Source organism: Budorcas taxicolor, chromosome 12 (assembly GCF_023091745.1).
Source record: "Budorcas taxicolor isolate Tak-1 chromosome 12, Takin1.1, whole genome shotgun sequence".
NCBI lineage: Eukaryota > Metazoa > Chordata > Mammalia > Artiodactyla > Bovidae > Budorcas > Budorcas taxicolor.
In genome coordinates this window covers 30357613-30373112 of record NC_068921.1, presented here as the reverse complement: position 1 = coordinate 30373112, position 15500 = coordinate 30357613, and the positions used below count along the sequence as shown (strand labels likewise).

Sequence of the window (15500 nt, the reverse complement as noted above, 5' to 3'; positions counted from 1 at the left end):
CACTGAAATAGTTCCTCTGTGCGAACGTTTAAAAAACCAGCTCCAGTTAAACAAGGGTTTCCCACTAAATTATCTAAATTGCCTCCTACCTTCATTTATATGCGTTTTGGATACCCAAGTTTCAGGGTGTATCTTTGAATACTGAAGAGCTAGTATGTCTGAAGATTTAAGAGGGTTTTTGTCCATGTCTTCCTGTCAAGACCTGAATCCAGTTAGTTCACCCCAAAAAAATCCTTGTTCCCATTCTCAACATCTTCTGCCACGTAATACTCACTCAAGTTCCTCAGGGCAGAATTTATCCATTTAGGATTGCCTAGTAGCAACAATTTCTATAGCTATAGAAAACTCGCATGTAAATCAGAGATAACACCTTGTTCCTCTTGACCAAAAATCTGGTAAATTTTGACAATTTCAGCCTTCCTTTGATGTTCTCTCCTTTAGCTTAGAAAAGGGAAGTTTAGATTTATAATCACTATTCTGCTTTTTACTTACATGTGCCTTGCTTTGGAAAACTATCTTATTCAGTAGTCTGAAAGCAAAATTAGTTTTTCCCTAATTCGTAGATACAGCAGCCTGAGAACACATGGAATGTCTCATGGAAATCTTTTTTTATCAGCCCATTAACCTATTTATAAGGGTGAAGTGAGTATTTTTAAAGGGATAAACTTTGGCAGCCCTTACACTTAAAGGATGTTGCTAAGAGATATTAAGATAAAATATGTATATAACAAAAATCTTAAGTGAAAGCCATTTAACTAATATTTAAAACCTCTGCAATTATTAGTTTATTAGTATCATTCAGGACTCAGATGTTCAGTATTCCTCCTGAAATTACATAAACAAATGCAAATGGAAAGAATCCAAGTCAAAATTATATAACAAAACAGCACTCCATCACAAAAGCGTGTAAAATTACAAGAACGCTATTTTAAAACACTGGCACTTTAAGAGAACAATAATCTCAAAAACCACAAAATTGCCAAATTGTTCCCTAAACTGCTAAGCAGATAAACATATGACCCTAATGAATGAGCTGGAGTTTTGTAAAGAAAAGTCAAATTCAAATAAATCAGTTAATTCATACTGAAATATAAAGTGTCTTCCTCCCTTGTCTATTCAATTTATAAAGGGGCAAACCATAATACAGGAAAATATACCTGATTTAAAATGTGGCATATAACTTTAAAAGTCGGTCTAATTAATTAAAAATACCTTTAACCAAGGGTCTCAAGTTTCCTGAACAGTCTCTACTTGGATAAGCAGGAGAAGACATTTACAGCCAGCACTTTTTCCCAGAGCCTTTGCTGGGACAATCAACAAAAAACAATATGGCAGTCTTGTATTTTAAGCTCACGCTTTTGGGGATACATTCTCGGGTCTTTAACGTGGGAACTGCAAATATAACTGCCATTACATGGTAATGGGAGTTAAAAAGTGTAGAGTCCTCATGTAAAGATTAGAACATACTTTTCTATTAGTCCTTCAAGGACAGACTTTCAAAATGTTTGATTCTAATAATCCCGTGCTGTGAATGGATTGGTAACTCTTCACTTGGTAAATGTAACTGGGCTATGTGAAATCCACTATCAGCTGGTCAAGATCTAAGTTTCGGTTATGGGTGAAAGCTGTCTCAACTCAACTTTTATTACCCTCACCACGGGTATATGCAGGGTGTGCAGACAAGAGCTGTCTATTTATCAGCTAACTATATGAAAGAGAAACAGTGTAATAATTCGTGTGATCCAAAATGGGCAAAAGCAAAAGACTAGCTTCCCCTTAAGAAAAATTTTCAGACCTATGAAAAGGACAACAATACTAATAAAAAAAATTGTATTTACTTAGAAGCATTCAGAATGTCAACAAAACAGCTGCAACTTTTTTTCTTTTTCTTTTTTTTGCAATTACAGAGTGGTATTCAGTTAACAGAACAACAATTATTCGTAGAAGCTGCATCAGACAACTGAAGATGAAAAAACTACCATCCCCATATATAACTAATTTGTGCTGTGCACCAACAAGAACCTGCTTTCAATTTCCATGCCAATTTACAACCCCCATACTGTACCAGGCAAGGTTAGTGGCTATTGAAAATACCACCAGGACAGGGCTATCTAAAGACACATTCGGTAGTGTGTTAACTATACAAAAAAAGACACTGTACAGTTTAAAAACAAATCTTACACAGCCTTACATTTCAATTTTTTTTCTTTAAAAGGAGTGAGTTGTGTACAGGGGGGTTAAATGCTTTATAGACAAGAAAAAAAAAAACTGCGCTAGAACCAACTTATTCATCATCATCATCTTCTTCTTCCTCCTCATCCTCTTCATCTTCTTCTTCCTCCTCATCCTCTTCATCTTCCTCATCTTCCTCCTCTTCCTTCTTTTTCTTGCTTTTTTCAGCCTTGACAACTCCCTTTTTTGCTGCATCAGGCTTCCCTTTAGCTCGGTATGCAGCAATATCCTTCCAAAATAAAGGCAGGAAGAAAGTGGGACGAAAGACAAAACAGTTAAGTAAGGGGAGAAATAAAATTAACATGGCAAAGCTTTATGGAAAAAACAAGGCCTCAGATACACTAAAATACCATATATCTGCAGATTCACGCCAACTTGGACTTTCACAAACACTCATAAAAATATTATGACTGTAAATAATCCAGAGCTCATGGTATGACATTGTCTAATATTTGCACTGCTATGCCTCACTGAAGTACAACTATGTACCACATCCAAACTTTAGTTTATTAAAACTAGAATGTAGAGACTGATTAAAGGGTAGACACTGCCACCTTCTGAATGCAAAAAAGCATTCTACAGGTTTATACTGACAGACCCTAATCTGTAGCAGGAAATCTTTCCTTAAAAAAAAAAAAAAAAAAGTTATCTGCCACCAAGCATGCAATTAGGTTCAGAAACATCTAGAAATGGATATATTTCTCCAAAATGACTAAATAACCTAAAATCTAACTTTACTTAATATTTCAATTAAAAGTATAAGGGGGGTTATAGCTTTTTCTTGTATCAATTTACTGTACAGATCAAAATATTTTAAACTTTCTAACTTAGTCAAGTTTTTATATTAATATAAGGGAGAGAACATAAGTGTTTCAGGGTGTTTATGAACATTATAGATCTGTATTACTTGGTCCAGCCTATTTTTATGTTGTGTGCCTGAACATTTAAAATGATGACATTATCTGACTCAAAGTGACTACCGGAATTTTCATAAATTCACATGGTGGAGAATAACAAAACCAGCTTAAGTGTATATGGCCCTTGCCCAAGACAAATTACGTTAAGTCAAACAACTTTAACAATTTATTTGATCTACATTCTTTGAGAGATGGAAAGGGACTTGCAGACTACAGCTAATGGTGCAGTGAATAGTTGTTATACTCAAAACTGCACCACATGTATCAGAAATCATAAAATAGGAAAATAAAGCTGCAGTACCAAGTACAGCTGTCCATCTAACATCTGGCATACTCTTTCCTCACTACACCAAATCTGCACTGCTTACCTTTTCATATTTTTCCTTCAGCTTAGCAGCCTTCTTCTCATAAGGCTGCTTGTCATCCGCAGCAGTGTTATTCCACATTTCTCCCAGTTTCTTTGCAACATCACCAATGGACAGGCCAGGATGTTCGCCTTTGATTTTTGGACGATACTCAGAACAAAACAAGAAAAAGGCTGAACTAAAAGGAGAGATTGAAGTTTAGAATTGCAGGTTTATCAACGACGTTGTACTACTATATAAAAGCCGCTTCTAATTTCTACCACATATTTGACAGAGTACAATGTTATAAAATGCTAAATATCCCTCACTAGACTTAATTTACACAATTATTTTAACTTACAACATTACTAGTTGAACATATACTATTTATTAGTGTTCCAAATGAACATTCTGGAATTACTCTTATGATTTCTCAAGAAATAAAAAAGAATCAAAACTACGTTTAGAAGACATATTGGGTGAGGTCAGTATCTAATTTCACTGCTCTAACTAAAACTGCCACCCAACAAAAATTTTACAAAATTTAAATGTACCAATACCACTTAGCTAAGAAACTTTGATTACAGACTGGAGATCCACAGGGTGGCTTGCTAAATTTGTCTACTATAAAATACTTCCTGAAAAATCAAAACAGGCAAGATACTTACGGAGGCCTCTTCGGTGCATTGGGATCCTTGAACTTCTTTTTTGTTTCCCCTTTAGGAGGGATATAAGTTTTCATTTCTCTTTCATAACGGGCCTTGTCAGCCTTTGCCATGTCTTCAAATTTTCCTTTCTCTTTAGCAGACATGGTCTGTAAAAAAAAAATTTGTAAACTTAAATAAGTTAACAAAATTTTAACCAGTTGTGAAGTGTGGAAATGAATAAAATCAGTATCCTTTGCTAAAAAGATTTAGTAACCTGTTCCAACATCAACACCCACATTATGCAAATTGTACCCAGGCTTAAAAAAAAAAACAAAATCGAAATTTGGAATTCAGCCTTTATTACTTACTCAGTAGGTGTTCAGCCCTCTTACCTTCCACCTCTCTGAGCACTTCTTAGAAAACTCTGAGAAGTTGACTGAAGCATCCGGGTGCTTCTTCTTGTGCTCCTCCCGGCAAGTTTGCACAAAGAATGCATATGATGACATTTTGCCTCTCGGCTTCTTAGGATCTCCTTTGCCCATGATTAATTATTTTTCTAAAAAATAAAAAAACACAAGTTTAATGTTAACAATGAAATTTATGGCACCTAAGAGCACTCTAACTTCTTGGGGAGTCAATGAACAGCATGGCACTGGTTATTAAACACGGCACCGGCATTAACCCCTCACAATATCAAAGAAAATGTCAGGGATCGACAGTTCCTAGAAGAGTCTGCACCAACCCATTAAATGGTCCTTCAGTGGGATCTCAAAAAAAGTGGAGACACAATGGTATGAGCGTACGCTCATACCGTATTTGTGACTTACGTTCCTGCATCTGTTTTGAATGTAATACTTAAGTGGTCATTAAACATTTTTTTTCATGTAAGAAATCATTATTAATCAACAAATCCAAAGGTCAGAACAGGAATGCTGCAGATTCATGCAGCTACATAAGGAGTAGGTAAGAGCCAAAGTTGAGTAGACCTTTCCGGATTACGGGCCAGATTCCCCGCGTCTAAAGTTTTGCCCATGATTACTTTAAAATATTCTCTTCTCGGCACAAAACTTTGCCGGGAGGAGGGACCGTGGAAACGGCAGCTCGGACCCAGGCTGGAGGTGGGGTGGGGTGGGGGGGGTGGCGGTGCTATTTGCGCGGCTGCCACCGCCAGGCAGCCTCGCTTCCTATCGGTTTGGCCCCGAGATGTATTTCGGTTCTGACTAAACACGTCCGGTCTGAAGTTTCTTCGAGTAAACAAGGATGAGGGACAAAAGCCACTCCTGCTCGTGGCTCGGGCTGCCCCCCGCCCCACCCAGGGAGTGTGTATATATATATATATATATATATATATATATATATATATAAAAGCCCTGAAAAGTTGGGGCGCCGCGCGGGGCGGGCTTCGCACACCTTCCCGCCACCCGGGCCCCCTTACTCCCGCCCGCTCGCCAACTTCGGGGCCGCGCGCTGGGAGGCCGCCACCCCCCCGGGGGGGGGAGGGCGACCGGGCCTCCAGGCCGGGCTCCCCGCGCGCGGGGCCCGCCACGTGCGCCCGCCGCCCCGCGCAGGCCCGCCGGCCTCCCCCATTTTGTCGGCTCGGCGGAGGGAGCAGCCCCGCTCGAAATGGGGGCTGGCTCCGCCCGCGGCCGCCGGGGCCGGCGCGCACGGAATGGCCGCTGCGCGTCTTCCCCGCCTGCGCCGCCGCCGCCGCGAGGGCGAGCGAGAGAATATGGCTCCTTCCCTTTGTGTGTGTATGTGTGTGAGTGTGTGCGCGAGAGTGAGTGTGCGAGTGAGTGCGAGCGCCGGCGGGCGGGGTGCGCGGCGCGCTCTGGCGCACACACTCGGCCATGACGGCCGGGGGGAGGGGCGGGGGGCGCGCGGCCGGACCCTCCCCCTCCCCCGCCGCGGTGTGTGTGTGCGAGGGGGGGGCCGCCTCGGGAGGCGCCCCCGGCCCGCCGCTCCCCGTCTCCCTCCGCGCGGCCCGCCGCCCCCGCACTCGGGGGGACGCGGGGCTGGCAGAAGAGGAAAAAAAAAAAGTTGCCTCGGAACTGCTGCGCCCAGCTTCCCCCCCGCCCGCGCCCGCCTTGTTTTCTCTCCAGCCAGCAGCGCCGGGCCGAGTCAGCCATGTTATCCAGCGAGCGCCGCGGCGCCGCTCCCCCCCGCCGCGCCCGGCCCCGGGCTCGGGCTCAGGCCGGCGGGCCCGGCCCCGCGCCGCCGCCCCCGGCCCCGGCCCCGCGCCGCCGCCCGCCCGCAGCGCCCGCCCGCCCGCGCTCGCTCGCCCGCTCGCCGCCGGCGCCCGGCTCTGCGGCGGCCAATGCAGCCGTGAAGCGCCGCCCGCCCGCCCGGCGGCCCGCCGCCCCCCGCGCACGCCGGCCGCCCGAACGCTCGGCCCCGAGGGTTCAAAAACACGTTAAAAAAATTTTTTTTAATGGAGGAAAAAAAAATTTTTTTTTTTTTTTTTTTGCGCCAGTCAGCGCGGACGCCGCCGAGGGTGGAAACTCGCGGGGCTCGGGGCTCGCGGCGCCTCAGGCGGCCCCGGGGGCCGGGGCTCCGGCGCGGGGCAGGGCTCCCGGCGCCCGAGGGGAGGCTCGCTCCGTGCGCAGTTTCCCCCCACGGTCCCCCCTCATTTGCCTTTGTGTGGATCCTGACCCGCCGGCTCCCGGCCGCGGGGATCCGGCTGCCGCGCGGGCTGAGGAGCTGCCGGAGGCGCTCTCCCCGCCGCGGCGCTGCCCCGGACTCACCCTCCGCGAGGCACAGAGTCGCCCAGTGCCCGTCCGGCTCTCACTTGCCCCGGCGCTGTCTCTATGGAGCTCAATGTACTGCAATGGCTGTGAGAGCGGGAGCCAGACGCAGCCTCCTCACTCTCTCCGCTCTGTAACATTACTCTCCAGCCAGCGCCGCGCCTATTGGCTACCGCCAACTCACGGGGCTCGCTCATTGGCCCGATACCTCCCATTGTCCTGACCAGAGCCCGCCTGCTATTGGCTGTCTCCGGGGACACGTCATCAAGGATTGAAACAGCGCGCAAATCTGAATGTGTGTGTGTGCCGGGCAGAGAGGCTGAGGCGGGAGAGGCAGAGGCAGAGGCAGCAGCTGCTACGGGAAAGCAGAGCTCTATGGTGTATGTGTGCATGTGTCTAACCCAAGCCAGCCCCACACCCGAGCGGCCGCCGGAGCGAAAAGGGCCTGACTTTTCCACAAGTGTCTCCAACTCCTCTGGCAAAAGAGACACCCACAGACCTCCCCCCCCCTTCTCACCCCAAACTCACTTCCACAGCCGTTGAGATAAGAGGCCCCAGACTTTTAACAGACCTTCAAAAGTGAGAGCGACACGATGAGATCACGGTCCCCGAAAACCGGGGTTTCTGCTTGTGCAGAGGGGCGAAAGCAGCCAAGATTGGAACTTCTCAACCGCGTACGGTTGCGTTACACTCTAGATCGCTGGAAAGGCAGGGCTTTTCCTATAAGAAAGTGACAACCATCCAGTCAGCCGCTTTTAAAACATCCCTTTCCTGGGCTATTAAGCCCGCACCGTCAGGTTTGCAGAGCAGCTGAAACCTTGAGTCACCCAACAGGCATTTAGTTTCATCCTTTTTCTTGGTTTGCTCCAGTTTCACAGCTTGTCTGGAACTTTTTATTTAAATACAAAGCCCTGTCTTAACTTCCTGGAAATCAAACGATTCTTCCATGAAATTAAAGTACAGCCACTTCATTTCGATACGGGGTACTCTAGCAGGAAATGTTTGGGAGGGCCTGCTAGAATTAGCAAATTCATTAGAGACCACATTTTTAACTGTTGGGCTGTTTTATTTGACTTGGTGTGGATTACTGTGATAATCAAACGAATCCTTGTGATGCTATCTTTCCTTCCCATCGCACCACTTAGTGCATCCATGTAACTGCTCTAGGGTTACAGGAGTTGTAGGTATATTGTTACCCGGAGGATTAGATGGAGGCAGAGAGTGCCCATGCCCAAATCCATAGGCTGTGGCTTCCCTAACCCACCAAGCTGGCTGGTTTTAACAGACAAACAGATTATGTCTGTGAGGAAAATGTGTGGGCTCTAATAACCAGTTCTGGAGACCATACGGTTATATCGGCCCTTTATGAAACTATTATCTATTGCTCTGTAGCCTGAGCAGACCACACCCCTATTCAGTTACAACAGACTTCCCTTTTTTTCACTCTCTAGTGGTATATTTATACACTTCTAAACCCACCAGCCAATTTCTCCAAATTTAACAGACCAAAGTTAAATCATTTTGTTAGTTTTTTTCATATATCCCATGTAAACATCCACAACATAATATGCTTTCTCAAATTTATTAAGCTACATGAGGACAGACAGAGAGATAACCTCTCCTGACTATGATTTTAATGCTTACTCCTTTTAAAAAAAAATACATAATTGCTATCAGAGTTTATAGTCTTGGTGAGTGGACAATGCATGCTATATGAACATGAAAAGAAATAATACTAAAAATATATAAACTAGTATAATGTGCTTAAAGTTATTGGTGTTTAAAAAAGCAAACATCTAAAGTTAACTTTTATACTGTTTTCATACATATATGCTCTTCTTTACTTCCCTCTATTAATCTAATTTTATGGTTTATTTAAATCTGTTATTTTAATTGTTTTATCTTCTCAATGACTGTATTACAAAATATTCATGAGAATGATTACACTTTAAATGGCATCCATGATATCAAAATTTGACTATTACTTGAAGATTGTACTATCAGTATTTTCCAGGAGCAATGTTGGGTGTGCTCTGGATCAACCACTTTTTTAGATACTTTTACCAGTTATTTCTAATAGCTTACTCCTTCCAGGGTCAGTTTATGGTCATAGAACAAGAGAACAATGGGCCCAACACAGGTTTCTATTTCAGCAGGATGCTATGGTAAGTAACAGGCACTGGATTTAAATATCAATAGACCTGGGTTCAGATCCTTGCTCTGCTACTTACTAGCTCTGTAATCTTAGACAAGTTTTTTTTTTTTTAAACTTCTTTGTGCTTCAAATCTTTCAGCTATAAAATGGAAGTTATCACTAAGTGGTTGTAAAGATCAAACTTATTTTTCGAAGATTTAAGATTACGGTGACCTCTTTAAACTCATGACTTAGAAAAACTCAAGTGCAATTAGCCTTGAGCTTTTCTTCATATTTTAATTTTATATGAAGGCAATGGCTGCAAATTAAGCTTTTTTAAAAAAATTCTATCCTCAAACAGTACTATTCCTCATTCAGTCTAGTGATGGTTGCTTCATTTACTCCCAAGTATATCAGGGGCCATGTCATAAGGAAGGATATTAAGACCTCCACTTACAGGCACATTTCCCATATTTGCTTTCTGTGATACAAAGGGAGGAACATAAAAAGGAGAAAAACTTTCAAGTAAACCCTACAACTTCCAGCTTAGCCCGGCAACTTCAATGTTCACTTATTTATGATATTAGACCCTCTCCTTCTATGCGAATCATCAGTTACAAACTGGCATATATTTTACTTTAGGGTTATTGAGAGTTTTATCCTAACTTACAGAGTTACCTAATTTAAAAAGCTTGATCACTCTCTCCATGCCCATTTTAGGCAACTGAATTTCATATCTTCATTAACATAATTCATGCCCTTCCTGGAGCCAGCCTCTAAGATAGGTGAAGTGCCTCTCTTCTGGGATCCCATAATAGTCTGTACATTAACTACTATGCTCACAATTGTAATTATCCAGTTATGTGTCTGTTTGTCCCACTGCACAGCACCCCTTGTAGGCAGGAATTTTATTTTTGCATCCCAAGCACCTAGCAGGGTGCCTGACATATAGCAGGCACTAAATAACGTCTACTGAAGAAATGAATTAATAGCTGAAAGAGTACTTACTGCAAATTATTGTTTTAATCTTCCTCTTCCATCTTTGGAGATAAACATTGGGGTATTTCTAAATCAGAAGGCAGGAAAATAGAATAATCAGTAATAAGCACATGTTAGGATACTAATACTGAGGACAGATGTCAATGGCACCTCGTTCTTGTAACTTAAAAAGAGGAAGATGGAGTTGGGGGCTGGAGGGAATTGCAAATATAGACAGACACATATATTTGTACTATTTACCAGCTCCCAACTAGGCCAAGGTTATTCCTAGTTGGATACAATGAACTATGGCAAGCCAAATAAGAATTTATCACAGAAAACTGCAAGAATGTCTGCCCAAAGGCTGCTTCCAATAGGCATTTGAAACTTAACTCTAATGTAAAAAAAAAAAAAAAATACAAAAAGCAGACGGGGCCCTGGGTGTTTGGCTGCAGGATGTTAATTCCTCCCCATACAATGAATCCTAAAGTCAAGCTATATGAATTCTCTTGTTGTCTGTCCTTCTCAAAAAGGGCCAGTTTCTGAAAAGGAGAAACAGTAAACCAAAATGTCTGAGGAAGTCAACCACACTAAGGCTCCTATACACTTAAAACCTTTTTTTCTGGATGCTGACAATACAGGGGAGGAATTCAGGAAGAGAAAACAGTACAGGTTGTGAACTAGGACACTGAGTCCCACCACGTGTGGCCTCTGGTAGCCATTAGGGTGTGTCCTTGTTTCCCCAACTCTTGCTTAGGGGCTGTGATGCCTTATCTCACTCGTGAGGATGTTATAGGATTAAACAGATGTGCCAAAAGAAAGACCCAAGGAAGGCAGAGGAGTGGTGTTACTGTATCTGTCGGTGAGCACAGAAGGGAAACTGGCTGCTTAGTACTTCTGCCTCGGCCCGAGTCTTCTGTCCCAATGTGGCTTGCAGGTGGGGAAATTAGTGGTTTCAGCTGTGGGCAAATAGGGGGCTACGCAAAAAAAGAGAAAAAACCAACAATAACAAAACAAAACGGTATGTAAGCAAATTTTTGTGTGTTAGGAGGGCATGCTGGGCAGTTTGCAGGATCCTAGTTCCCCAACCAGGATTGAACTCAGGCCCTCGGCAATGAAAGCAATGGAGTCCTAACCACTGGACTGCCAGGGAAGTCCTGGACACAAATTTATACCAACAATATCTCTAGAACTGCAATATTTCACTGGTGAATAAGGAAGAAAAATTACACCTTTTTAAAGATAAGCTGCCTCTTTTCTGGTTAGCCAAAGAATGGTATACATGAAGAGGGGAAACTCATTAGTAAGTTTTTATAAAATGGTGATCTAAATTCAGAAAAGATCACTCCTTTAGGTTTTGATCTCAACAACCATGTCAACATGCCAAATTCACATGCCCTATTAGAAGTGCCGTAAACCTTGAGAACAAATGTCTTAGCACACCTGCTAGGTAGGATGGCTTATAATAAAAAAGACAGACATGGCAAGTGTGAGTGAAAATGTGGAGAAATTGGGACCATCATATACTGCTGGTGGGAATGTAAAACAGTACAGCTGCTTTGCAAAACAGTCTGACAGTTCCTCCCAATAATATACCTAGAGTTACCATATGACCCAGCAATTCCACTCCTAGGTATGTACCCAAGAGAAACAAAAACGTCCACATAAAAACCCACACATGATTGTTCATAGCAGCATTATTTGTAATAATCAAAAAACAGTCCAAAGTTTCCTCAACTGATGAGAGGATAAATGCAACGTAGTATATCTTTATGATTGAATATTATTCATTGATAGAATACTGACAAACGTCACAACATGGATGAACCTGGAAAACATTATGCTAAGTGAAAGAAACCACATACATAAAACCCCACCTATTGTACAATTCCATTTATATAAAATGTCTAGAATAGGAAATTTATAAAGACAGGAAGTAGATTAGGGGTAACCAGGTGTGGGGGCCTGTGGGGAAGGGGAGTGACAGCTAATACATTTTCTTTGAGAAGATGAAAATGTTTATTATAATAATGGTTGTGCGACTCTGATACCAAAAAACTGTATGTATGTGAATTCTGTCTCGATAAAGCAGTTTTTTAAAAACAGAATTGTTTTATGAAACAAACACAGAAAGAGACGACAGATCACTACCCACTTGTCAATCCTGTCCAGTACTTTCCTGCTCTTCCTCTTCATTCAGTGGACATTTCTTCTATTAGTGGAATTATATATTCTGCGCTTAAAGTGTATTTTTGCTACAAAATAATTAAAAGAGCATTCTTCTGGGGTACCTTGGGCGGTTTTCTTGAGCTCTTGGGAAGACTGTACTGTCAGCTAAGTCACAAAGCATCGGGTCAGACTGTGCAAACTGGCAGGCCTCTCTGGCTTCTAGGACATGCAGATGCTCCATTTGGTCAGCATAGTGTTTTTAAAAAGGCGGATTTTTTTTCATATTAAAAAAAAATCCAGATTTTGAACAAACTGAGATCTGATCAGCTTGGCTCCACGTGTAGGCAGGTTGACGATCCTGTGGTCGACCCCCTCGAAGGAGGTGGGTGTTCTGTTGTCTGCCGCAGCCCCACGGTTCCAAAGCACCTGACCTGCCTTCTCACCTGGCTGGCCCCTGCAGACACCTGGGTTGGCAAGTCCTGAGCTGGGTCCTTAGGATTTCAGGACTACAACCTGTGATTCTGTGATGTTCTTTGTTCAGAGGTTCTTCTCCTGAGGAACACTATCATCACACAGAACAGAGTGGGAAACAGAGCCAGAGAGGTCCCTCAGGTGAAGAGCAGAACCATGTTTGGCGCTATCACAAGTAGCAGGTACTCCTGATGAGAAACAGAGTCTGGCTGGCTATTTGTCAGAGGCTGTCCTACAGCCCAGACAAAAGACTAGAAATTGAGCTTTATATACTGTATCTCTCCTGTGTGCGGGGCTATACAGAGATGATTTCATTTCATCCGCACAGGATGAAAATAATTGTACAAATAATTCTAAGGAGGCTTAGAGAGATCCCTTCAGTTGTCCAAGGTCACACAGCTAGTGAGAAAGTAACAATATTGACCCAGTTTTGACTCCAAAGCTGAAGTTTTCCCCACTAAGCCTCATGGCCTTTCAGTTACTAGCCCAGCTAATAAAAATTTAAAGACAATCACATTTTCCCACCTAAATATACCCCATATCCTCATGGGGATTTGATGTGAGTTTATAGCCTTGACTTTCAAGGTTTTTGAATAGGGCCCATACATTCTGCATATATAAATCTTGAAAAAGGTTTCATGAAACAATACCTACTGTTGTGATGGAGTCTGACTTCTTTTCCCTTAAAATCCTAAATTTACTTTGCAACCCACAAATAGGCCCTACAGTTTGCAGAACACTGCAATAAAGGTGGGAGTCGAGAAGTCTGTCTTCCGTCGAGGGTAACGACAGCTCTAAGCGGCAAGTGTGGATGCTGCCTACTGATGGGATGGGACTGAAGGGGAGAAACGCCAGGACAGCTGCTGCATCCAGGTACTGCAGCCAGAGACCCCCCGCACAGCCAAGGAGGCTGCTGCCAAATCTGTGGGGCTGAGAAAGATAGGAGACAAGAAGGAAGAGTGCCTTGCTCTGCCTGGAAGATCAAGACAAAAGCAGGCGTTCCAGGCCTTCGGGAGAAGCGAAGAAGATGCCTGAACATCCCCAAGGCCTAGGAGAGAAATCCCATCAGAGCCGATAAATATGGGGTTCATCACCTTGGATCTGTCTTTGTCAGAGGCCAGGCAGTCTCTCTTCGAGCAGAAGACAGCTTTACCTCCCCACAGGACAGCTTTTTTGTTGAAAACAAACAAACAAACAAGCAAACACAGCACCCAAAATGGCTTGTGGGGCTAAACAGAAGGTGACCACCAATCCATACCTGTTGTTCATGAAGGTGTTAACAAAAAAATCAACAACAGAAAACCTGCATGCTTTTTTCCCCCAGAGGTTGCTGTTGATCCTTGTTCTAAGGCTTCCTTTTGATTTACAAGAACAGAAATAAGCAAGTAGGAAGGAGATAGCATGATTTAATATATTCTAACATACATACTACCAGCAAATTGACAGTCACATTCTGAAACAGAACTCTGCCTGAGAAACATTCATGGCATTTGACCAGTGATCTTGCTTCCAAAAAGTACTCAGAAAGTAATCAGAAACAAGTAAAAAGCATGAAAATTTGAATAAGAATATTAACTGCAGAATTATCCATAATGTGTCAACAACCTAGGTGTTCAATGAATGGCTTGGCTTGGTAAACTGTGGGCCATCCTCATGACAGATTATTATTAGGCTACAATCTTATGTAACAGGAGGGAAAGGGGCAGGGCACAACTTCTGAAAGAATAACATAGCCCAAGGACACAACACAAACCACATAAACCAATTAGATCAAATGGGACCAAGATGGCAGACAAGACTAGGCCTTGATCCTCAATCAGCAAGTAAAATGACACACCCAGAGGCACCATGACAATTCAAAGTGAAAGTGAAAGTGAAGTCGCTCAGTCGTGTCCGACTCTTTGCGACCCTGTGAAACTGTAGCCCACCAGGCTCCTCCGTCCATGGGATTCTCTGGGCAAGAATACTGGAGTGGGTTGCCATTTCCTTCTCCAGGGGAATCTTTGCGACCCAGGGATCGAACCCAGGTCTCCCACATTGCAGGCAGACGCTTTAACCTCTGAGCCACCAGGGAAGCCCATGACAGTTCCAAGGCACTGTCAAAATACCAAGGAGTGGGTGGTAGCCCAAATCTTGAAAATCTCCATCCCTTCCCCAAAATACCTGATTGGAATAATCCTCCCACTCATTAGCATATGAAATTACCGAACCTATACAAAACTAACTGGGCCATATTTTGGGGCCACACTTGCCCTCTGCAATGGCCGACTCTGTCTGTGGAGTGTGCTTCTCTCTGAATCTGAACAAATCCACATCTTACCTACCACTTTTTCTCTCAGTGAATTCTTTCTGGAATGAGACATCAAGAATCTGAGCTTTGTTAGGTTCTGAAACCAGGTACCAGAGGGTTTTGGCTGGGTTCAAGTCCCAAGCAGGGTTGATTCTAACTGGTTGATGCAGTTGTGTCCTTGGGCTATGTTAATCTTTCAAAAGTTGTGCCCTGTTACACTTCCACTGCAAGGGACACAGGTTCAATTCCTGGTCAGGGAAGTTCCACGTGCCACGTAGTGCACCCCCTCACCCCCCAAAACAATTAGAAACAAAAACCCTCTAATTTCTTAAGAGAAGAAATGTGCTAAAGAAGACTCAAAGATTGAGATCATTTAAAAAGAGTTAGGCCTCATTACTCTAGAAATTCTTCCCCCAAGACAAATATACAATCTATAATATATAAAAATCATGTACATTCATCATAGCTCTAAGTTAAGCTGTCTTGGCAGGGGGTGGGTAGGAGGGAGGCTAGAGGGAGGGGATGTATGCATGCATATAGCTGACTCACATTGTTGCACACCAGCATTGTAAAGCAA

At 43.4% G+C, this 15500-nt stretch overlaps 1 protein-coding gene across 1 annotated transcript; it reads right to left on the bottom strand.

Annotated features, from left to right (window-relative positions):
• Positions 1-1816: 1816 nt before the first annotated feature.
• On the bottom strand, positions 1817-7019 carry HMGB1 (high mobility group box 1). The gene is made up of 5 exons (XM_052649922.1): positions 6882-7019; positions 4533-4696; positions 4162-4307; positions 3518-3692; positions 1817-2461 (listed from the first exon to the last, which is right to left on the bottom strand). The coding sequence occupies exons 2-5, from the start codon at positions 4680-4682 to the stop codon at positions 2285-2287; spliced, it is 648 nt and encodes a 215-aa protein (XP_052505882.1). The 5' UTR covers positions 4683-4696; positions 6882-7019; the 3' UTR covers positions 1817-2284.
• Positions 7020-15500: the final 8481 nt, after the last annotated feature.

Coding starts and splice junctions, on each gene's coding strand:
- HMGB1 (XM_052649922.1), bottom strand. CDS start 4,682: ATGGGCAAAGGAGATCCTAAGAAGCCGAGAGGCAAAATGTCATCATAT. Junction 4,308..4,532: donor AGTGCTCAGAGAGGTGGAAG/GTAAGAGGGCTG, acceptor TTTTTTTTACAG/ACCATGTCTGCTAAAGAGAA. Junction 2,462..3,517: donor TGAAGGAAAAATATGAAAAG/GTAAGCAGTGCA, acceptor TTATTTTGGAAG/GATATTGCTGCATACCGAGC.